This window comes from Leptodactylus fuscus, chromosome 1, assembly GCF_031893055.1.
Source record: "Leptodactylus fuscus isolate aLepFus1 chromosome 1, aLepFus1.hap2, whole genome shotgun sequence".
In the NCBI taxonomy this organism is placed as follows: Eukaryota; Metazoa; Chordata; class Amphibia; order Anura; family Leptodactylidae; genus Leptodactylus; species Leptodactylus fuscus.
This window is the reverse complement of record NC_134265.1, coordinates 104,571,950-104,597,831: the sequence shown is the minus strand read 5'-3', so window position 1 is coordinate 104,597,831 and position 25,882 is coordinate 104,571,950. Positions and strand designations below refer to the sequence as shown.

General features: G+C 37.6%; 1 protein-coding gene across 3 annotated transcripts in view; it reads right to left on the bottom strand.

Annotated features, from left to right (window-relative positions):
- Nucleotides 1–25,882, bottom strand: part of LOC142203603 (E1A-binding protein p400-like) — a 102,369-nt gene that overhangs the window by 10,407 nt on the left and 66,080 nt on the right. For all 3 annotated transcript variants that reach the window (XM_075274488.1, XM_075274496.1, XM_075274502.1), the window contains 16 exons: nucleotides 24,446–24,642; nucleotides 24,249–24,360; nucleotides 23,490–23,633; nucleotides 23,250–23,399; nucleotides 19,906–19,989; nucleotides 16,215–16,346; nucleotides 15,601–15,645; nucleotides 15,359–15,512; nucleotides 14,582–14,823; nucleotides 13,614–13,787; nucleotides 12,745–12,792; nucleotides 5,502–5,638; nucleotides 4,163–4,219; nucleotides 3,981–4,059; nucleotides 2,755–2,967; nucleotides 357–402 (listed from right to left, as the gene is read on the bottom strand). In XM_075274488.1, the coding sequence (XP_075130589.1) occupies nucleotides 357–402; nucleotides 2,755–2,967; nucleotides 3,981–4,059; nucleotides 4,163–4,219; nucleotides 5,502–5,638; nucleotides 12,745–12,792; nucleotides 13,614–13,787; nucleotides 14,582–14,823; nucleotides 15,359–15,512; nucleotides 15,601–15,645; nucleotides 16,215–16,346; nucleotides 19,906–19,989; nucleotides 23,250–23,399; nucleotides 23,490–23,633; nucleotides 24,249–24,360; nucleotides 24,446–24,642 (2,014 nt within the window). The remainder of the gene's footprint in view (nucleotides 1–356; nucleotides 403–2,754; nucleotides 2,968–3,980; nucleotides 4,060–4,162; nucleotides 4,220–5,501; nucleotides 5,639–12,744; nucleotides 12,793–13,613; nucleotides 13,788–14,581; nucleotides 14,824–15,358; nucleotides 15,513–15,600; nucleotides 15,646–16,214; nucleotides 16,347–19,905; nucleotides 19,990–23,249; nucleotides 23,400–23,489; nucleotides 23,634–24,248; nucleotides 24,361–24,445; nucleotides 24,643–25,882) is intronic.

Genomic DNA, 25,882 nt, shown 5'->3' with positions numbered 1-25,882 from the left:
AGGGGAATCCGTCTATTAACTGACAGAACTGACAGGGTATATGTGTCTGATAAAATTTGGTTTATGGACATTTATAAACAAATGGCTTACATCACTTTTGTTGCATGTACACCAGATAAACCAGTTTGTCAGTAAAGGCTTTCTATGCTTTTCCTGCATGTTTAGATATAAACTCTGTAAAGGACTGATCCTATATATCTCCTTTCCATACTGATCACTTAGCTAGCAGGACACTATAGCTATATAATTGTCACAGAGGACTACAACATACATAGAACATACATATTTTATTTGGTGCCTAGTAGGACTCCTTCATATTTTGTTGTAGCATACTGATATGTATTTGGTGATCTTACCGGCTTGTATACTTGCTCCTGTTACTGCTGTCTTAATGGTTCCAGCCTGTACAAACACAAGCAAAGTTATGGAATATACAGACTTGCCAAAACTTGGCAAATTTTTGACAAAAGCATCATAATAACTGCATATACATTTTGTTACTAATAAATAGTAAAATATATATATAATATATATATATATATATATATATATATATATATATATATATATATATCAAGAGACAAAAGTAGACGGCACTGCTCGCTCCAATAGTATGAGCATAATTTTTGATAGTCCACTGATTAATGATAAATCCTTGTAGATCGGAAACACTGCTGATAGAAGGTGGTGCTCACAACCCTTGGAACAACAGTTAAGGATATGGAAAAACGAAGAAAAATATGGGTGGGCACTCACCAATCAGTAGACGGCATTTTCTTCTTTATATAAAAATAAACACTTTATTGAAATGTGATAAAACAAGTCCTCAGGGAGGGAGAGATGACATACCGTATTTTTTGGACTATAAGACGCACTTTTTTTCCCCCAAATTTGGGGGGAAAAGAAGGGTGCGTCTTATAGTCCGAATGTGGCGCCTGGCACCCGCCGTAATAGAGAGGCGAATGCCGGCAAGGGATAGACGCCGGGGCCTGAGACATCGCTACGCTCCTCTGCCCTGCATGAAGCCAGCAGCGGCAGGGGCGATGCTATTCCGCTCCTCCGTCCCCCCGCCACTGGCTTCATGCAGGGCAGAGGAGCGCAGCGATGTCTCAGGCCCCGGCACCTGTGCCAGCGTCTATCCCTCGCCGGCATCCGCCTCTCTAGTACAGCGGATGCCGGGTCAGTATCGGTGGCCCCTTCTCCCCCGGGGCCGGTCCCCACCGGCCCCGTACCTGTGAAGTTGCAGGCTGGCTCCTGCGCGGCGATATCGCAGGAACCGACCTGTTCGGGTGACAGCCGGGAGCCTAATGAGGCTCCCAGGCCTGTCACTGCTGTATTAGTATTGCGGCTGGGTCTATGACCAGCCGTAATACTAATATACAGAATGTCCCATAGACGGCAATACAGTTGTATTGCCGTCTATGGGACTTGCAATCAAGTGACCGCAGGTTCAAGCCCCCGGGGGGGAATAAAATAGTAAAAAAAAACAAAAAAAACTTTAAAAATATATAATAAAAATATGAAATAAATAAAAGTTCTAAATCACCTCCTGTCCCTAGAATATATATATATATCTAAAAGTAGAAAATCATATATCATAAACCACCGGGTTTTTTTTCAATAAAAGGTGATCTAAGAAATAGATATTCCCCAAAATGGTATAACTAAAAAGTACTTCTGGCCCCGCAAAAAAAAAACACTCTATGCATCCCCGTACAGCTGCAGGGTCACCTGTCAATGTGGCCTTGCAGCTGTTGCAAAACTACAACTCCCATATATTAAATATTTTACCATTTTTTGCTTCAAAATTTTTTTTCCCTATTTTCCTCCTCTAAAACCTAGGTGAGTCTTATAGTCCAGTGCGTCTTATAGTCCGAAAAATACAGTAGTTGGCAGAAAAACAGGCAACAGCCGTTTCGCGTTAAGTCAAATGCTTTTTCAAGCCTAGTATGCATACTAGGCTTGAAAAAGCGTTTGACTTAACGCGAAACGGCTGTTGCCTGTTTTTCTGCCAACTATGTCATCTCTCCCTCCCTGAGGACTTGTTTTATCACATTTCAATAAAGTGTTTATTTTTATATAAAGAAGAAAATGCCGTCTACTGATTGGTGAGTGCCCACCCATATCTTTCTTCGTTTTTTCACATATATATATATATATATATATATATATATATATATATATATATATATTACATTAGTTCAGTCAGTTTATCAGAGACATATCCCTTCTTGGCCCCATACATTACAAAACCATGTCTGAATAATATAACGTAATACCACTAAAATGAAAAGAGTAATAGAGTAATGCTGATCTGGTAGTTCTTGTTTGGGAAAGGTACATCTAGTGCTTTAGCTAGACACTACCTGATCATCGTCAGGGACATTTACTTACTTGTAACTCTAAATTATCTGATTTCTAAGACTGATGACCTATCTTTAGGATAAGCCACCAATATTAGATCTATGGGGGTCTCATATGGCAGCGCTGCAGCACCTACATTCGCTACTATAGTTTGTACCATGAGTGAGCAGCGCTGCATTGGTATTGGTGATCTCTGCGGGTTTAAGGTGCCAGAAACCCACAGATCTAATATTGAACTTAGAAATTGGAAAACTCCTTTAAGTTTTACTTCCACTGTTTGCTCACAGTACAATTTTTTTTTTTTTTAGGAATATAGTGGGTGCGTTTTGTTTTGAAGCTCTAGATCAGAATTGGAAACACAAAACCAATATGGTTATGGTGACATCTTACCAGCACTGCAGTGGTTGGTACATTTGTAACAGCTGGACTGGCAACTACTGCTTGTGGCTGCTGGACGACCTGTTGCTGAACCACTTGTTGCTGAGGCTGAGCCTGGACAGGCTGAACAGTTGGGGTTGATGATTGTTGCCCATTCTGTAGGGCCTGCTGTGGAGCCTGAGGACCAGTCTGTTGTTGGGACCTGTGGTGCTGCTCTACTAATGCCTGCACATTTACATTATACAAGAAAGATGTCAGAGGTCAAAATACTTTAGTGACTGCTGAATTAGGTTATGCCTTCAACTCATGTGGTGCTTGCTGACAAGGTTCTGTTCACATTTGCTGTTTTCTAGAAAAACGCCCAGTGTATACAGCAAACATATCCTCCAACAGAGGCCAAGTTAGGCTAGGTTCACATCTGTATTCGGGTTTCCGTTCAAAGGTCTGCTTGGGTACCCCCCTGAACTGAAACCTACTCCTCTTAAAAAAGTGGTTACCTCCGGAAACCTCCGGACCCCATAGACTTTAATTGGGTCCACGTGGTTTCCGCCCAAACAGGGCGAGAAATGCAGAGAGAAAAGTACTGTATCATTTATGTGTATAAAAGGAGAATGGTTATATTGGCTTTAACCTATTTATTAAAGAAGTGGCTTCACATTTTATCTTTTAGAAATATCATATTATAATATAAAAAAAAAATAGTATATAATATTGCAGGCTGAGGAGGAGACTAGCATGTGACTGCTGCCAAACTGTTACGATAGCTGAATATCTCAGTTAGTACTAGTTGCTTATGAAACACTGTCTAAGAGATAACATTTATATGGGACTGTTGAACAGCGTGGTCCAAGTAACCGTTTTTTCTCATATTAAAAATGGTCAGTAAGTATCATTGGTTTACAACCACCATCAACAATAAATTGCTGATTCTAATTCCTCATTTACCGCACTAGGACTGCAGGTACTTTTCTACTTATTGCATGCATATACTCCCCCATTTCGTCTGCGTCCTAGGTATCATATGTACAGTGATTTATATTCTAAGCTGCACATTGGTTTATTGGACCCACTGCCTCTGCTGACATGTTGGTTTAGTAAAGAGGAATAACACAGAAATGGCACAATCCAGAGTTATAAGAAAAGATTCTTCAGTCGTGTTATATTATAGGGAACACAAGTATTCTGTGAAATGCGTCCATGTTAATGACTAGCAGCAATGAAGTGGGAGTAAATAATACCTTCTTCTCCTTGGCAATGCGCTCAGCTCGGAGAGAGGCCACTTGAATAGGAGGCAGAGGCTTATCATAGTTTATTCCACTGCAGGTAAGAGGTGTAGCAAGTTAATTCTGGCAATAATAGTGGAGATATCCCAGACAGACATTAGCATCAGTCTTACATACTACTATATGTAGATAATTACCTTTCAGCAAGTACAGAGGCATGCTTTGGATTTTTCTGAAATGGGTTCATCCCCAGGCTGAAAAGTAAAATACAATAAAACATTGAACTAAATATTAAATCTAAATATATTCAAACTCAGTATTATACAACACTTCTGAAGCTCCTTCCCAGGAATTCAAGTTTACAACAATTCATGTTCTCGTACCTTTACAGCCAGCGTTAATAGATACAATTCCATCTACCTGCAATTACCATTAGGAGGGGGTCTCACGCATGACTTGCCACTCCATTCACACACAGGAGATGAGATTGGTGAAGGTCCCAGTGGGCAGACCCCCATCAATCAGTAAGCTATGAGCATGTGTCAAAACTTGCTTTGGTGGCACATTCGCTTTAATGTTATGGCTCTACATAGGTTTAAACCCATGTATGTAATAGTACAAAATGCTGTGTATAAAGTGTAAAGGCATGTCCAACCAATCTGAAGATGACACTTCATAAATGAACAGCAGAACATTAATATTGGAATTTACGGATCAGATCAGATGGCAGAAATTGAAGAGGAATTCCAGATTCCTCTTCATTTTCCAGTCCTCCACCTCCCTGGGGCAAAAAGGCAAAGCTTTGGCTTTCCATTATGGATTTCACTCGCTTATCAGCTCCAGATCAACTTTATTTTTTCAGTGTCCTGTTTTGATCTCTGTCTTTCATTGAAAACCCTAAGAGACCTGTCACGGAGCAAAGGTATACGTCTTCCTCCGGAAGGTCTTTTGAATCAACACGGACGCAAGAGGTCGGGAGACAACAGCAATTTATTGTAATCCACAAAGTTAGTAGCCGGCGGCGGTCACATCAACCATAATAACAATAAGTCCACAGAAGTCACAACTCAATGATAGCTTTGGTTCCCTGGTCCTGTAACTAAATCCTGGCTCTCTTCAGAGCTGTTCACAGGCCTGCTAACACATACTAACTGCTAGCTACATCTATATACTAAACTGTTACTTCCTCTATCTGTGGGTGGGAAGGGCTGAGTCACAGATCCTTCCCCCCTCACCTATACCAAGGAGAGCAGACTCCCTGTCTCTTTTGAACAATGCACAGTCCAACATCTTCTTGGAGACACTGATCAGATTATCTCCACCCATTGTCCTCACTGGTCCTCACTAGTTAGAGGGATTTGCATACAATGTGCTAACACACTAGACCCGAATCAGCCAACTACACACTGATGTTTACAACAGGTTAGAGAATACATTCCACATGAAATATATATTACACATTGCCTATTGCCGGACTCTAACCATCCCGTGACAAGACCATAAAGCTGTACTTGTTGACATAAAATAAGTCCTTACAGCGGCTTAATGGGTGGGCTTCGCTTCCCTGCTGTCATTTTCATCAGTTCAAAGCGGTTGGTGTATAGCTGTGTGTGAGTCACACCTTCATCCTGGGCATAGATCTGACTGGTCCGGAGGGGGCGACTGTTCTTAGTCTGAAGGTGAAAGGATGCATTAATGAACAATATAGCCTTGTAGAGAAGCAATATCATTGTGTTTTATAAGACCATTTTTACAAAGATATTAAAGAGCATGTCCACCTGAAAACAATAAATCACCAGAATCTATATATAACATATAAATTATTGATCTGTTCTTGGCCCTCAAGACTTTTAGGAGTAGATTCAGTCATTTCTTTATTACAAATGCTTGTTCTCTCCTAAAAGTGACAACAGGCAGTGGCAGCCATTACAGCTACTAGAGAGATTAGCTTTATTGTTTTAAGCACCTGGCAGCATAAATCTGCCTGCTTATTCATTGCTTCTCTATATTACCATGCTGGAGTCTGGCATAAGAGCTTTCATTCCCTGTTATCACCTAAGAAAAACAAGGATGAACAGCTACAACTAATTGAATGGGATCTATCTATCTCCTATCTATCTATCATCTATTTTTATCCTATCTATCTATCTATCTATCTATCTATCTATCTCCTATCTATCTATCTATCTATCTATCTATAATCTATCTTCTATCTATCTATCTATCTATCTATCTATCTATTATCTATCATCTATCTATCTATCTCCTATCTATTTATCGTATCTATCTATCTATCTATCTATCTCTCTCCTATCTATCTATCTATCTATCTATCTATCTATCTATCTATCTATCTATCTATAATCTATCTTCTATCTATCTATCTATCTATCTATCTATCTATCTATCTATTATCTATCATCTATCTATCTATCTATCTATCTATCTATCTATCTCCTATCTATTTATCGTATCTATCTATCTATCTATCTATCTATCTATCTATCTATCTATCTCCTATCTATAATCTATCATCTATCTATCTATCTATCTATCTATCTATCTATCTATCTATCTATCTATCTATCTCCTACCTATCTATCTATCTCCTATCTATCTATCTATCTATCTATCTATCTATCTATCTATCTATCTCCTATCTATAATCTATCTTCTATCTATCTATCTATCTATCTATCTATCTATCTATCTATCTATCTATCTCCTATCTATCTATCATCTATTTTTATCCTATCTATCTATCTATCTATCTATCTATCTATCTATCTATCTATCTATCTATCTATCTATCTCCTATCTATAATCTATCTTCTATCTATCTATCTATCTATCTATCTATCTATCTATCTATCTATCTATCATCTATCTATTATCTATCATCTATCTATCTATCTATCTATCTATCTATCTATCTATCTATCTATCTATCTATCTCCTATCTATTTATCGTATCTATCTATCTATCTATCTATCTATCTATCTATCTATCTATCTATCTATCTATCTCTCTCTCTCCTATCTATCTATCTATCTATCTATAATCTATCATCTATCTATCTATCTATCTATCTATCTATCTATCTATCTATCATCTATCTATTATCTATCATCTATCTATCTATCTATCTATCTATCTATCTATCTATCTCCTATCTATTTATCGTATCTATCTATCTATCTATCTATCTATCTATCTATCTATCTATCTATCTCCTATCTATAATCTATCTTCTATCTATCTATCTATCTATCTATCTATCTATCTATCTCCTACCTATCTATCTATCTCCTATCTATCTATCTATCTATCTATCTATCTATCTATCTATCTATCTATCTCCTATCTATAATCTATCATCTATCTATCTATCTATCTATCTATCTATCTATCTATTAATCTATCTTCTATCTATCTATCTATCTATCTATCTATCTCCTACCTATCTATCTATCTCCTATCTATCTATCTATCTATCTATCTATCTCCTATCTATCTATCTATCTCCTATCTATCTATCATCTATTTTTATCCTATCTATCTATCTATCTATCTATCTATCTCCTATCTATCTTCTATCTATCTATCTATCTATCTATCTATCTATCTATCTATCTATCTATCATCTATCTATTATCTATCATCTATCTATCTCCTATCTATTTATCGTATCTATCTATCTATCTATCTATCTATCTATCTATCTATAATCTATCTTCTATCTATCTATCTATCTATCTATCTATCTATCTATCTCCTATCTATTTATCGTATCTATCTATCTATCTATCTATCTATCTATCTATCTATCTATCTATCTATCATCTATCTATTATCTATCATCTATCTATCTCCTATCTATTTATCGTATCTATCTATCTATCTATCTATCTATCTATAATCTATCTTCTATCTATCTATCTATCTATCATCTATCTATCTATCTCCTATCTATTTATCGTATCTATCTATCTATCTATCTATCTATCTATCTATCTATCTATCTATCTATCTATCTATCTCCTATCTATAATCTATCTTCTATCTATCTATCTATCTATCTATCTATCTATCTCCTATCTATTTATCGTATCTATCTATCTATCTATCTATCTATCTATCTATCTATCTCCTATCTATAATCTATCTATCTATCTATCTCCTATCTATAATCTATCTTCTATCTATCTATCTATCTATTATCTATCATCTATCTATCTCCTATCTATTTATCGTATCTATCTATCTATCTATCTATCTATCTATCTATCTATCTATCTATCATCTATTTTTATCCTATCTATCTATCTATCTCCTATGTATCTATCTCCTATCTATCTATCATCTATTTTTATCCTATCTATCTATCTATCTATCTATCTATCTATCTCCTATCTATCTATCTATCTATCTATCTCCTATCTATAATCTATCTTCTATCTATCTATCTATCTATTATCTATCATCTATCTATCTCCTATCTATTTATCGTATCTATCTATCTATCTATCTATCTATCTATCTATCTATCTATCTATCTATCTCCTATCTATCTATCTATCTATCTATAATCTATCTTCTATCTATCTATCTATCTATCATCTATCTATTATCTATCATCTATCTATCTATCTATCTATCTATCTATCTCCTATCTATTTATCGTATCTATCTATCTATCTATCTATCTATCTATCTATCTATCTATCTATCTATCTATCTATCTATCTATCTATCTCCTATCTATAATCTATCATCTATCTATCTATCTATCTATCTATCTATCTATCTATCTATCTCCTACCTATCTATCTATCTCCTATCTATCTATCTATCTATCTATCTATCTATCTATCTCCTATCTATAATCTATCTTCTATCTATCTATCTATCTATCTATCTATCTATCTATCTATCTATCTATCTCCTATCTATCTATCTCCTATCTATCTATCTATCTATCTATCTATCTCCTATCTATCTATCATCTATTTTTATCCTATCTATCTATCTATCTATCTATCTATCTATCTATCTATCTATCTATCTATCTATCTATCTCCTATCTATAATCTATCTTCTATCTATCTATCTATCTATCTATCTATCTATCTATCTATCTATCTATTATCTATCATCTATCTATCTATCTATCTATCTCCTATCTATTTATCGTATCTATCTATCTATCTATCTATCTATCTATCTATCTATCTATCTATCTATCTATCTCTCTCCTATCTATCTATCTATCTATCTATCTATCTATAATCTATCATCTATCTATCTATCTATCTATCTATCATCTATCTATTATCTATCATCTATCTATCTATCTATCTATCTATCTATCTATCTATCTATCTATCTATCTATCTCCTATCTATTTATCGTATCTATCTATCTATCTATCTATCTATCTATCTATCTATCTATCTATCTATCTATCTCCTATCTATAATCTATCTTCTATCTATCTATCTATCTATCTATCTATCTATCTATCTATCTATCTATCTCCTACCTATCTATCTATCTCCTATCTATCTATCTATCTATCTATCTATCTATCTATCTATCTATCTCCTATCTATCTATCTATCTCCTATCTATCTATCATCTATCTATCTATCTATCTATCTATCTATTATCTATCATCTATCTATCTCCTATCTATTTATCGTATCTATCTATCTATCTATAATCTATCTTCTATCTATCTATCTATCATCTATCTATCTCCTATCTATTTATCGTATCTATCTATCTATCTATCTATCTATCTATCTATCTATCTATAATCTATCTTCTATCTATCTATCTATCTATCATCTATCTATCTATCTCCTATCTATTTATCGTATCTATCTATCTATCTATCTATCTATCTATCTATCTATCTATCTATCTATCTATCTATCTCCTATCTATAATCTATCTTCTATCTATCTATCTATCTATCTATCTCCTATCTATTTATCGTATCTATCTATCTATCTATCTATCTATCTATCTATCTATCTATCTATCTATCTATCTCCTATCTATAATCTATCTTCTATCTATCTATCTATCTATCTATCTATCTATCTATCTATCTATCTATCTATCATCTATCTATCTCCTATCTATTTATCGTATCTATCTATCTATCTATCTATCTATAATCTATCTTCTATCTATCTATCTATCTATCTCCTATCTATTTATCGTATCTATCTATCTATCTATCTATCTATCTATCTATCTATAATCTATCTTCTATCTATCTATCTATCTATCATCTATCTATCTCCTATCTATTTATCGTATCTATCTATCTATCTATCTATCTATCTATCTATCTATCTATCTATCTATAATCTATCTTCTATCTATCTATCTATCTATCTATCTATTTATTTATCGTATCTATCTATCTATCTATCTATCTAATCTATCTATCTCCTATCTATCTATCTATCTATCTATCTATCTATCTATCTATCTATCTGATCTATCTCCTATCTATCTATCTATCTATCTATCTATCTATCTATCTATCTATCTATCTATTATCTATCTATATAGTCAGACTGGGGATCCATTAGATTTAACAAGTTATTTATGAATCATCCAACAAGAAATAGACCCTAGTCTATTGACTTCTGCTGGGGCCCATGATTATGTCACAACCAGAGTCCACCTGGGTACTCTGGAGGGCCAGCCCAAACCTATCTGTCTATTTGTATTGCTAATAATTCCATTTCAAGTTGAATTGTTATTTAACCATATTACTATGGTTTTCAGGATTTTGGAACGAATGACTTATTTTTAGGCTAGGTCATCAGTATCAGAATGATCACACTCCCTTTAATGAGAGCCAAAGTGTTGTAAATCTGCTGTGTACTTCTGGCTCTATACACTGTTTTGGACCCCCAATGAATTGATATTGATAACCTATCATAAAGACAGGTCATTCAAATCCTGGAAAACCTTTTAAGGGCGCAATTACATGACTAAGGTTCAGCCTTGACACTGAGTCCATCTGTTGAGCAGATTTCTTGGCCTGAGCAGTATACTGAAAGAGTGACTCCTAGCAGTAGAGTTCCTGCATTCCAGCGCCATTCTGTCCCATACCAATTATAGCACAGGACTGTATGTCGCTGGGAGGCCAAGACTCCTAGCAGCGTAAATAACTATAAGGCCACTAGGAGTCCTTCTCCTGGAATAAGGTGCAGGATGGTAAATCCGGCTAACACATGGACTGAAACTCAAGCTGTAACTCAGTCATGTGAATATGCCCTAAGGGTTGTACTGTGCTTGGGATGGACAGTGAGCTAAAATTTCATGGGTGGAAGAGGAAGACCTTCAAACTCCACTTAAACATGAGTTACTGTTTTGGATACAGATTTTCCTTTTATACAAAAAGCACACTTTTTTTTTACATATTTCAATTGCATTCAGTGTTTACTGTATGATGCTTCATTTAACATAGCCATTTTGTCATAAATAAGATAGCTCCTATATTACGATATAATAGGGAAATAATATACACAACTGCTGTAAAATAGAAGCATGCTACAATGCTCCTACCATACTCTCAGTTAATGGCACATCTGTTATTACAGATTTTCAATGAGCTGGTAATTCAGAATTGGTAGTTTACTTTGCCAGTCTTATATTATTGTAATGCTTTGCATAATGTGATTGAACATGCAGAGATCTTATTATTATTGTATGACATTGTACAAGCGCTAAAATATATTTATATTGTATGTCCACTACACATAGCCAGTATACTATCAAACAGCAATAAAATTGTGGCACCTTGTTAGTCGTGTGTAAAAACAGGCAACATAGAGTTAAATGATATCTTTTATTGGAGTTTATAATGTATATTATCAGTAAAGATTATTGCGCTCAATATCCAATTTCCAAGGACAATTTTAATTTTGCTTCTATTCATACATAATTATTATGTAGTTAGCAGTAGTGCATATAATCCACAGTACTGCACACTGCAAATACAGAGTGCGGCAAAATGGTTTCACGCCAAAGTGACAGAAGCAAGAGCAACTATAGTTATATAAACTTATTTTTAGTGTTATAATATTATATTCTGCCACAGTATTAAGATGCAACAAAATGAGCTGCGAGATTTTCTATTAATATTTCATATCATACTGATATAATTGAACAAAATTCATTTTCTTTGAAATATGTATAACAGACAATATTACCCCCCTCCCCCAATAAATTAAATTTATGTAGAAGCTGGCGATATTTCTAATTTAATCTGTGACAACTGTGGATAAACCATAATTGGAAAATGATTAGAATTTATCATCACTCAATGACGAGGGGAACGTTGTTTATTTCCAAGTAATCTGCTTCCAGCCGGATTATTATGCTGTGGCGACAGGCTTATGAAGGATTTAAACATGTCTGAAGATCTGATATCCTCTGCTTGAGGCTCGGTTCACATCTGCGCATGGGTTTCTATTTGGTTTGGGGAGTCTGCTTGGGGTCCCCCTGAATGGAAACCTAATCCGCATAAAAAAGCGGTTACCTAAGGAAACCCGCCGACCCCATACACTTTAATGGGGTCCGTGTGGTTTCCACGTGAAAAATGCGAGAGGACATTTCTCTTTGCATTTTTCATGTGGAGAGGGGAACGGAATGGCCCAAACGAAGATGTGAAATGGGCCTTACAAATGCTAGATTTTTATTGTGGTAAGATAAAATTCTAATCCATATATAGAGAGAAAACATACAAACCTTGTATATACTCTTCGTTTTCTTCTTAGGGTTAGCTTCAAACATGAGCTATTAATAAAAAGGGACAATGGTTACAAGTAAATGACTTTGTAACACACGTTACCTAAATTAATACAACAAGTGAATGCATAAAAAATGCTTCTTCTCCAATTATCTGTATCTTCTTCTCCACCCCAAACTGACATTCATATCGCTATTTCTCATGAATCCTGAAATTCATCTGTCCTCCTACCTAAAACTGTATAGAGATATACCTGAGAGAAGAGAGTAGGAGTGATAGAGAAGACATACAGGAATAGACAGAGGCTGCTGGAGCTAAATAGGACATTTCTAGCACCTGACATTAATACTGTTCACACTTCTCTATAATCTCTCTTATGATGCTGCTGCTTCTGACAATGAATGGATTATGGAGAAGACTCTCTCACGTCTGTGTGAAGTCTATGGTACATATTAGAGCAGTGAATCTCCACCCACCAGTTCTCAGTATTGGAGAAGGAGTCTGCATAAGATAAAACTGCTAAAATGCAAAATATACGTCATATAATGGGCAAAAATTGAACACACACTATACTATTCATTTATGCTAACTTTGATGAAACCTTAGGAACAATTTGAGTAATAAAACACTATCAATATTGATCATCTCTTCCCACAAGTTTGAAGCAGCCTTTATGCAATCTGTGCAATCTCCAGTCAAGTCTATTGAGAGAGAGAAAGTACAGGTGTTCCTTCAGTCGCAATTTTTGGCTACACTTAGGGTCCCCGGGAATAAACACCCAACTAACCTATATATATATCCTGTAAGAATTTTATTGATAGGATAATTTATTCATCTTATAGTTGTAGAGCAATAAAACACTTCTCACCTTTCCTTCTTCTCTTGGGATGATGACATTTTCATAGCGACTGCGGCACTGTTTAGAAGATCGATAGATTCTGCTACATGAGTTCACCACATCACTCACTAGATCCCAGTTTGGGGTGTGAGCCGGTGATACCACTGTTAGATTTAAGGGCAACTCCAAGAGATGTTTAACAGCCTGTAAAGGCAAGAGACACAGTACAACAATGTCTAATAGTGTCATTTGTATGATATACAATTATCTCAATATTTCATGAAAAGAACACACACAGCTTAATGCATTTGCAGTGTCAGGAGAGTGTCAGCACAGGGTATCTAATGTAGAAGAAAACCGTCACAAAATCTGTATACCCTGCTATATCTAAACATGTATCTATATATGCATTCAATATTTCTCTAATAACAAGGCCATGTTGATGCTATCTGCCGTAGGTGGTACTGAGTTCTCATACAAAAAAATAACAAATAGGAGCCAAGTAAATAAGAAACTATTTCAGTTGGGGTCCAACAATTCCATTCAAATGAATGGGCTGCAGTTCTAGGTACAGCCTTTATTTACTAGCTGGTGAAGGTCTCAGAGGTCAAACAACCCCCAATCACACTTAAAGATAAGTCAGAGATGTTTGTATCCTGGAAAGTGTTTTTATTCATTTACACAATAAAATCAAAGTATTGTGTACCATGGCTGCATGAATCAGTGTGTATATAATATAATTGGGTTATGAGTAGCTAAATATATTTCATTGACTAGGTTACGCAGGAAGTCTAGCTGACTAACTTGAGCCAACATGGCCAAAGTAGGCTACCTAGTCTCCCTTGTATGCATCCAGCAGAGTCCTGGTCCATTCTTAAGGGATATGGTGGTATTTTGGAAATGTTGCCATATAACTAATAACATATGACTGTATCGGCATGGAAAGCACCCAAAGGAGTCAAAAATAAAACTCTCACTATGAGCTAGCGTTCATGCACCTGCAATAAGGCCCAGTCTTCGCTGATCAACCACTCTGGATTATCAGGTCCTGTTTCAGTTGCTGGTTTAACTAGGGTTGGCAGCGGTTTGGCAAACTGGGTTTGCTGTTTGAGCAAGATATTCTTCTTTTGTTCTTTGCCTTCTCTCTTCACTTTCAACATACCAGGGGTCGCTCTGTCAAACAGGGAGCGAGGAGGAACCACTGATTCCCCATGTCTCTGTTTCTTCTTTCGACCTGCAGCTAAATATGTAAAGAGCATATAAAACAATTCTTTATAAGGAACTGGTATTACGAAAAATGGACTGTAAATTTTAAAACAATTGGATCTTCACACAAAACAGCACTATACACACTTAATCTGGGTACTGAGTACGGTAAAGTATGTTACTAACAACTCATCTCATTGGCCAAAGCTTTACTTTGTCTGTATCCAGTGCTCCCTTTGACGCGTATGGGTGCCCCATCCACCACAAGTCACGCCAACATTGATCTTGGCTGCAGTCAGGCTAAATGTGCAGCAAAGGGAAAGAACCCCCTGCTCTCAAGATCAGTGGGGGTCTCAGCAGTCAGATCCCTACCAATAAGTTATTTATCCTCTATCCTGTCCTAAGGATTAGAGATGAGCGAACACTATTCGAAACAGCCGTGTTAAATAGCACGCTTCCATAGAATTGAATGGAAGCGGCCAGCACGCAGACTTTGCTGGCGGCCGGCCGCTTAACCCCTACTAAGGATACATCTTTAATATAGTTATTTTTAATTATGACAAACCAACCTGCAGGATCTGTCTTATGTCTCTTGTGCTCCTTCCTCACATAAACCGGAGGCAGCTTAGATTCTGGGATAGGGTTGGTATCATACATCAGACACATAACAGAATCAATATAAATGTCATTCTCATCTTGTGGGGGAGTGGGTGGTGTCCAGATCTAAAAAAAAAAGGCACAAAGTTTCATGTGTACTGTACATTATGAAAGTATTAAATATTGCTAGTAAACTATAGGCTATGACACTTACTGGCATCACCTCTGTCTGCCCCTCCGGATTGTCATAGATAAATTCCTGTTAGAAACAGAAAGCTTATTATTCTGAACAACTTTGTGGGACTTCATAGTTTGACATTAAATGGCAATAAGTTAGTGCCTGAGCATTCTATAGAATTATTAAAAGGGTCTTTCCTGTTAAATGCAATGAAGTAGATTTATCACTGCTTGTGCCCCAGTATTCTGGTATGTATTTTTCCTATTTTGCATCTTTTTAATTAAATGCCTGCACCATTTTTAAGATTTTGCTCATGATGTGACTTTTTTTCAAAAGTGACTTGCAAAGTGGGTTTGTTTTAGTTGGTGCAGCGGTGCATGCCTAATTCACTATATGCAACTTTTTAAAAAAGTATATCCCACTTACAGCTAAACAAAAATGCTCCAAAAATTATGGAGCATGAAGTGGAGTACAACTTGCAACAAATGTGTGAACCAGTATGCAACATTTAGAAATTTTGATGCAAGAAAAACCCACCAGAAATAAACAAGTCAGAAAAATGGCTTCAGAAAATACTCTCATAATAAACTGACCCCAATGTGTTTTAGTAACTGGTGGAAAGGTGCAAGCCGCTCAGAGGCAGAATCTACCTTATTATATGCATCCTCTCTGGTGTAGGTCAATAGTTCTTCATCTGCTTCTTCCCAAGCCATTTTCTCTTCCCATTCCTTGTCATCTTTTAACTTCCGCACTTCCCATTTTTTCTTTGCCATGTTCAGATCCTTTTACAAGAGAAATATGAAATACTGTAAAATGATCCACATTTACTAATGCTGTCTATTAGTGAGCATAAACTTAAACACTGCAATAAATAAAACATGCAACAATTTTATCACTGTAAAGCACACGGTGTGACAGATTTGGCACATCTTGCTAGAAGTTATACAGTTTCCTCTTTTTAAAGGGTATCTCTCACCATGAAAATGCAGATTATAGAGTAATGAGGATAAGCTGAGCATACTGAAATATAGTTTTGTGGGAAAATATTAATTTATTGATGTATTTCTCTCCTCTTTTAATGCTTAGGAGGAGTAATCGAGTCCCGTGGGGTTCTAACAGTACAGGACAGCCTGCCCTCTATGACTATGCATACAGACATAGTCATCAGTCACTGTTAGAATCACCCCCTGGGCTCAGTAACTCCTAAGCATGCAAAGAACTGAGAGATAAATGGATAAAGAACAATTTATACTGAATCTTTTACTACAAAACTGCTCCTCCTGCTCTATAACATGCTGCCTGCAGATTACACAGCATTTTCATGGTGACAGGTTCCTTTTAAGCTAGCTTCCTGTAGACCATTAGCACCAACATTCTCCAAAACGTTTTACAGATTGTGTCAAAACGGTGAAAGATAGGGTTCACAATTTCAACTTCCTATCAGTGTGTCTTTAAAAAACCTACACAAACACAGAGAGAACATACAAACTCCATGCTGATGTTGCCCTTGGTCGGATTTGAACCTAGAACTCCAGCGCTGCAAAACATCAATGCTAACCACTAAGCCTAAACTGATCCATGACAACAAGGTGGAACTTACACTAGATATGTGGTGGAAGGACCTTAGTAAATGTATGACAATGTGGCTTTTCTTCTACAGGGTGACAGCTTTGCAAGATTACCGTAATTCAAAAACTTTTCATGTGATTATACTGCCTTCCCATAAAGTTTTACAAAATTTAGTAAGATTAAAAATGGTTTCTTTTATTCCTATACCTGAAAAAAAGACGGTGGCGCATCTCAAAAAAGAGGACACCACAGCCACCTTAAGAACCTTTGCTGCTAGAAGCCACATTCCTAGAGAAAAGAGAGATTCTGCTGCCACAGGATTCTAACAACTTGCTGTCAGAAATAGGCTCCCTTCTGAACTTCATCAAAGATTATACACCCTCTGAATAGTGGAAATCACCTCAAATCATGCAAAACTTTTTGAAACATATTTATTCAATTATTTGTGCAATATGACAGAATTCCAAATCAGAAAACAGAGAGGAACAGAAGAGATCGGCTCAAAAAAAAAGCCATTGTAGGACCCCAAAGACACAATTAAAATCTTATCCTGTGAAAGCAGAGGACATAGACATGACCTGCTCACAGCAGAAATACAGACATAAGCTGAGAACAAACAAGCATTTATACAGAAAACCAATTTGAAAATACAACCAACTTTATATCCCAAACTTTCTCAGAACCTTTCAATTCTCAGCGACATCATAAAAGGTATCTAAATACAAACAGACCTGTGCGTATTCAGACCCTACTGCCATGTGTTACTCCTTTCCCTCTACTCCCTCTCCTACTGTAGATTAGCGGAGCAGACTACACACTTTCTTGTAGTCTGTAGTCAAGGAGATACATATGACTGAATTAAAGCCGTATACATAAAAAGTTTTTTTGATTTTTATAATGGATGCATATAATGAACTTTTGTTATCCTCTCTTTTCGTTGCTTCATTTGTTCTTTTAGATGCATAGAAATAAAAGTTGCAATACGCACACAGCCTATTAAACAATTTTTGAAGTCTAACTACTGCTTAAAGAAGGGTATGTTCACACAGAAAATATGATATAATAAGTAAACTTCTCGAGTTTACCTTAAGGCCGGGGCCCCAATGGACGTAAACGCCGCAATTTGCCCGCAGCGGAGACGCTACGGGAAAAATCGCGGCATTTTACAGTGCAAGCAAAGGGGATGGGATTCATGCCAATCGCATGCCCACTTTGTGGAAAAAAACGCAGTGCGGATATGCTGCGATTTGCAAAGCCGTTGCGGCTTTGCAAATCACAGCATGTCAATTATATCTACGGAAACGCCAGTGGCTTTCCCATAGATATAATGGGAAGAGAAAGTCCGCGGAGGAAAACTCCACAAACTTTCTGTTGAAAGCGCTGCGGAAAGAACCACAGTGCATTCACACCGCGGTTCTTTCCGCAGCGCTTTAGTGCTGCGATTACGGCCCGTGAGGCCTTAGCCTAAGTCAGTAAATGTATTTTTTTGGGTTTTTTTCATCAGTGTGCTAAGTATGAAGTATCTGGCAATAGTTTGCTGATCTTTCAGGGCCTAAAATAGCACAAATACCGGTGGCTGATGGTCACATAATGATTAGCCCTATTGACTGCATTAATGCCATCTGAACATATAAGTGAATTTTCTTCTCTATAAGGTTACAGTAATATGACCTCTTGGTTTGATTTCAATTTATCATCTGCTGAGAAAGGAAAAAATGCCTTCCAAGGTTCATGCTCGTTTCGCCATGATATTTTGAGTCTAAGTGTTACTTGGATACAAGATTACCAGACTCATTCTTACAACCTAAACCTACTGTCTACATTTTCAGGCTTGCAAACTACAAGGAGGAAAACATTTATACACAGTAACTGTAACCTTGATTCCTGGCGTTCATCAATGGTACATGATTTAACCAAAGGTCTTTGAGAAGATACAGCATCTTTCTAATGCTCTGTTCACATCTGCTTTTGTATTCCGTCCATCCGTGCACTGCCCATACGAATCATGCGGACAGAAAAGTAGATGGTGAACTACTTCCCTGTGTGCACGATCCCTGTTGAGATCTGGCAGTAAGCACACGGACCCCCTTATAGTTTAGGGCAGGGGTTCTCACACTTTTTCAGTGTGTGAGCTACTTTTTAGCTGACCAAGGCAAAAGATCTACTAGGGCGGGCCTGTGGACGGGGCCGGGGTGGGCCTATTGGCTGGACCGGGTGGGCTTGTGGGCGGGGTGGGCGTGTCTGTGGGCGGGACCGGGCATGTGGGCGGGGCCGGGCGGATCACGAGAGCAAGACAGCGGCGTTCTGTGGCTGCCCAGGGATCCCCAGTGTCTGCTTCTTCACAGCGCAGGCTGAGAGTCATCTACAGAAACTGGTAGGCGGGGCTGCCGCAGCCCCAGCCTGCCAGTGTCCGGAGATGATTCTCAGCCTGCACTGTGAAGAAGCAGACACCGGGGATCCCTGCATCCCGTGATCGACCCATACGTCCTTTGCGATCTACCAGTAGATCGCGATCGACGTATTGGGCACCCCTGGTCTAGGGGGTCCGTGTGCTTTTCCTGCACCAGCGCTTGCACTTGGTCTTTAGTTCGGGGGGGGGGGGGTATACCTCTTCTAGTGTATACATCTAAAGTGATCAGCCAAAAATTGGGGTTTTTATGTTTCACTGTTTCATGCAAATTGAATGTCCATCTCTAGGTAAGGTCAGCACTGAAGGAGTTAACGTGTAACCATTCTTTTTTCATCAAGCACCAGGGGACAACATATACTAACCTCTGTTTTATCCGACTTTTCTGTAGCACTTGATGTATAGAATTCCTCCAGGTAGTTTAAGGCATACTTCTCAATGGGGGTGAGCTGAAAGACACAGCGGGAGTTATGTTTAATGATATCGGCACTTCATAAAAAACGCTACGAGACACAGGTTCACACAAACATCCTTTTAAACAGCATGCTATTTTATGATAGCTCCTAAAATGAACACGATGCTGCTGCTGTGACCACAATATGCCGGGGTATTCTATAAGCATTCTAGTCTTAAAGTGCCCATACACATCAGGTAAAGATGGCTAAACCTACTGATATCAGAGGACCTGATGGAATATCTAATGTGTACTGGGGTTTCCTGACACTCTCGGATGGCAGATGTGAGGGGGGGGGGGATGATAGATTTCAACATGGCTGGTCGTTTGTTCCTATGGAAACTAAGTCGCTGCCAGACCCTTCTCCAGAGGCGCTTTCAATACCATATTTTGGCCTCATCTGGTAGATGTTACTCGCATGTTTTGTCTTAAAGCTTATTAGGCACGTCAAGTATTTCTGTTTTGTATTCTAGTTTTTATGGTGCTTTGTATATTAATAATGGGTATGTATACTTTTGGTGCTTGATATGAGGCTACTAATAAAGAGACATGTATTACATATGTGAGTTAAGCTTTCATTTGCAGTTTTTCTAAATATTATATCTGAAAGTACATGTAAAGTAATATATTCTATTCTATATATTATATATAAGTCACACCTAAATTCTAAGGTTTACGTATCGGGACATAATAAAAAGCATCAGGTCCTTAGAAGGTCTTACAATTAGATAAATATAACCTGACATGAATAGCACACAACAGATTCCACTGTTTCTCTATTTATTCAACAAAAATGAAGCTGAAATTGAAAATCCCCGTGTGAAAAGCTTTAGCAGCAATATTTTAAAGTAATAGTGTTCTGTAGGACTTTATCATTCTCTCATATCATTCTGGGATCATTTTGGTTCACACCATTGCTTTGGTTTATTGAGACATTCTTTTATGCACATCACTCTTAAGGTCCCGCCGCAGCATTTCAAGTGGATTGTGGTCTCAGTTTTGACTGGGCCATTGCCACCCCCTTGATTCTTTTCTTTTTCTGCCATTTTGTTTTATCTGTGATGGTGTGCTTGAGATTATTGTCCTACTGCATGACACAGATTCAGTCAAGCTTTAGCTCATCTAACTCAAGAATACTTATTTATACAGGAGTTTACTGTCAACTCAATGACTATAAGGTGCCCAGGTCCTGTGGCTGCAAAACAAGCCCAAATCATCACCCCTCCACCACCGTTCTTGACAGATGGTATGAGGTGTTTGCGATTATATGTTGTGTTGTTTTTGTAAAATGAGGCGCTGAGCATTATGGTCAAACATTTCTGGTCTAATCTGAACAAAGGACATTCTTCCAGAACTCTTGTGGTTTGTTGAGATGCAACTTTGCAAACAAGCAGTGTTGCCATGTTCTTTCATTCCTTCCAAACAGGCTATACTTGTTCAATCATAATTGTATTGTTAATAAGGTTAAACAATGACACAGATGCATCAAGTTCAATCTATATCCCTATAACGTTCACACAGGAAGGTGAAAACCCTTATGAGGCAGACACCAATTTCACCATATTAGGAATGTAAACATTTAACTTGCTAACTGAGGCCTGTACGTTTGAGATGTAGTTCTTGAGTTTTAAGTAATTTCTCTGAGCATTGCAAAGTCTGACCTTGGATGAATTTGCTGGGATTTCCACTACTGGGAAAACAGTCAACGGTCTTGAATGTTGGACAGGGAAACAAGGGTCCAATATCTGGGTGCCAGATCACTGGCTTTCCAAGTGATCAGGGGAATGGGGGACTGAAAGTGCTGCTAAGGGCCCCTTGTGAATGGAACACCAGTGAGCTTGTGTGACCAGTGCTCCATTCGCTTCTATAGGGCATCCGGGACTGTAATCTCCGGCAGCATCCAAAACCCTACAGAAGTGAATGGAGCACTAGTCATGCAAGCACACTGGTGCTCCACTGACAAGGCCTCTTTAGGGGATCTTTTGGTCCTCCTGATCATTGAGGGATTTTGAGGGACCCTGCGATCGTGCCCCCTGCAATCAGACACTTAGGTTCTGCCTGTGGTTAGTCTATAACAGGACAACATCTTTAATTCCTATAAAAGTAGCAAGAGTGGAGTTATATTTTCACACCCTGCTTATTTTAGCTTAGTTTTTGTTAAATAAATGAGAATATTGTGTAACTTATCAAGATTTAGTCATCTAACTATATTTGCTATTTTATATAACTGTATTTACCAAATGTTAAGACCTTCCAAGGACAATTTTTGTTTATTATGTCCTGATATGTAAAACCATTCAAAGAGAATGGACTTTGTTTTTCTCATGGCTGTAAATATATCGCTAGGTTCACACTAGCATTTGGTTTTCCATTCTTCGGGTCTGCTTGGAAAAAGCAGTTACCAGCGGAAACCCACGGATCCCGTGGACTATAATGGAGTCTGTCGGTTTTCCACCAAAAAAATGTGGAGATAAAAATCCTGCTTGCAGGATTTCTCTCTCCACATTTTTCAACCAGATTTGGGGACAGAAACCCCGAAAAGAGTTTGAATGCTGCTGTGAACCCAGCCTAAGGTGTGTACAGTAAATTCAGCTTCTGCAAATTCAATTAAAGGGTTTACCAGTTCTTTTAAAATGACAGAAGTGGTCCATCCTTATCCACTCATACAGATCAGCTGTTTGATGGGGCTACAGCAGTTAAGCCCTTGCACAGCTTCATTGTTTAGCTGCTATATACTCCTCCAGGGCATACACTTAGTATCATCTGTCCTACCTATTCGATATTTGTCCCAATCACTATTGTATATCCCACTGCTAGGCTGACCCTGAAATAAGTGGTAACATCTCCCATGTGGGCTGCATACCCTCTAACAACCAATGCTCATTTAATGACAGATAGGTTTTGTACTGAAACATGAGCTGAGTAGATGTTATTGGTATATGATACATAAAACAATTGTTCTGGCCATATACACTACATAAACGAACTGTCATTGTGTATGGGTAGCCCTACTATCCTACATTGCCTGTAGTCAGGGTAAAACGGAATTGTTTCATCATCTCTGTATTGAAATAAACTTCTCAGGATCTGTGTATTTCAATGACCTGACATGATTAATGTGTTATGTTATATATATATATATATATATATATATATATATATATATATATATATATATATATATATTTATACACGCACGCACGTATATATACACACATACACATGTGTATGATAATAAATGTATTATTTTTTCACCTGTTCCACCACTGCAGCCAGCTCTTTTAGTTCTGAGGTCTCCTCAGAACTATCTCCTGTTTCTTCTACCTTAATGTCTTGCTCGCCTTTTGTCTCAGGCTCAGATAATTCCATGTCTATTTCAGATCCATGTTCAATGCTCTTCAAAGCCTTTATGTTTTAATAAAAAGAGGTTATATTTTTACTTGTACAATAACACTTCTCGTGAGTGATTCTAACAGCAGAGCAATTTCTACTAACCTCTATAAATGGTTTGGCAAATTTTGTAGCTATTGTCTCTGCTGGAGGTGGTTCTTGAGAAAGCATTACAAATTCTTCTGCCTTTACTCCGAATCCCGAGTCCTCCAGGGGTGAATAAAGCTCAAATAGCTCATGAATTGTTTGCTGGGAAGGAAAATAAATACTCCTAGTTATCTTTGTCACAAACAAAAACAACTTTCCGAATATTAAGAATAGGATTTGGAGTCTGTTTTCTCACAATCTTAAATGTATTATTCAGTCATTAAGCTACTTGGCCCATACAGGGACAAAGATTTAGATTTGAAGGTAACATTAAATGTGAAAAAAGTGAAGACAGCCTGGTAAAACATCACCAAAATTTTTCCTACAGCAGTGAAAAATATACAAAGAAATATCTTCCTTTTCAGATATAAGGTTCTTACAACTTCTATACATCAGAGGTATACGGGGTATTCTCTGCTGTGTACCCCTGATGTATGCCACTGTATAGCAATAAAGTGGCGTATGTTAGCCACTGGCCACAACACAAAAATAAAACATTTTTCTGTGCAATGAACAATGCATGCCACTCTGATGGAGACCAAAGGAGACTCTTGTGAAGGGGGCCTATAGCTACATTCAGAGTATAAGCCAAAAGCTCTTCCAGCATATTAAATTGAGAATATTTGCCAGAAAACAATATGAACACAGCCTCCATCTCAAAATACTTTAGTCAAAATGAGGAATTTTACAAGCAATCTTTTGGATGCAGAAGCACACCTGTGTCAGAAAAGCCATAGAAAAGTCATTTCCCTGAGCCGCAACTTCTCGAATCAAATCCTTGGTGCCATTCTTCAGTAGCTTCTCTTCAACTGAATTTCCACTTATGAGCCTATAATTAAAAAAAGTTATGTTTAATAAAGATAGACCAATGCATACTGTAATTCCAGATAATGGGTTGTCAGAATACATCCTACCTATATATGTGGATATCTTTCGTCCTACCGATCTGATCACACCATGCCTGAGCTCTGGAGTCCATCACTGGATTCAGATCACTGTCATAAAAGATCGCTGTGTCTGCTTCCACATAGGGAGCTCCAAGAGACCGGCTTTGGGTTGATATTAAAATGCAAAATATTCGGGGATCTTGGTTAAAGCTTCTCATTAGGTCCTGTGTAAAAAAAAATATATTAACAGTTCAGGTGTTTCTATTAAGGTTTGTTTTATACTATAAAAGTGATTTAGGCTGCAAGAGGCAATAAAGTTTGCAAATACTGTATAACACGTGATAAATAGAGATTAGCGAGTAGTATTTGATCGAGTAGGTATTCGATCGAATACTACGGTATTCGAAATATTTGTACTTGATCGAATACTACTAGCTATTCGCAGTAAATATTCGATTCAGAACCAGCATTGATTGGCTATACAGTGTACAGCATTCAGCAAATCAACGATGGTTCTGCAGCAGGCTCGTCCTTGCTAGGAGCAGGCAGCTTGCTGTTACGAGCAAGCTTACTTTTTTTCATAGGAATGAATTGACCAGCGTTGATTGGCCAGTGTACAGCATTCGGCCGATCAACGCTGGTTCTGCCGGAGGCTCGTCTGTGAGGAGGCGGAGTCTAAGATTGGACCACAGCAGTCTCGATTGTGGTCCGATCTTAGACTCTGCCTCCTCACAGACGAGCCTCTGGCAGAACCAGCGTTGATTGGCCGAATGCTATACACTGACCAATCAACGCTGGACAATTCATTCCTATGAGAAAAAGTAAGCTCCCTCGTAACAGCAAGCTGCCACCTCTCTTCCGACTAGCAAGGACGAGTCTGCTGCAGAACTAGCGTTGATTTGCCGCAGGCTTGTCTTTGCTAGTCGAGAGAGCTGGCAGCTTGCGGTTATGAGGGAGCTTACTTTTTATCAGCGCAACTGCAAGCGTTGTGCAGTTAAAGCGCACGGACCCCATAGACTATAATGGGGTCAGTGCGCTTTAACTGCACTTCGCTCCTCCTAAACACTCTCCTCCTGCTACTCGTGGACTTGGTGACTCTCCTTTAGTCGAATAGTGGTTTCCCCTGAAACAAGCATTTTTGCCCATAGACTATAATGGGATTCGATATTTGATCGAGTAGTCGAATATTGAGGTTCTACTCGAAACGAATATCGAATCTCGAATATTTCACTGTTCACTCATCTCTAGTGATAAACAAAAGGTGGCCATAAACTGAAAGTGAACCTGTCAGGTGATTCTATCTGCCCTATGTAAGATTAGGTTATGATTGTGGGGGGAAAGCTTGAGCTCTGTGATATATAGCTTTATATAATTCTGAGAAGTATTTGTAAGTAAAAGCAGGGCATTCGGTCATAAGTTATCTTGCAGTGAACATGTCAGATGATTTCTGCTCACTATCCAAGA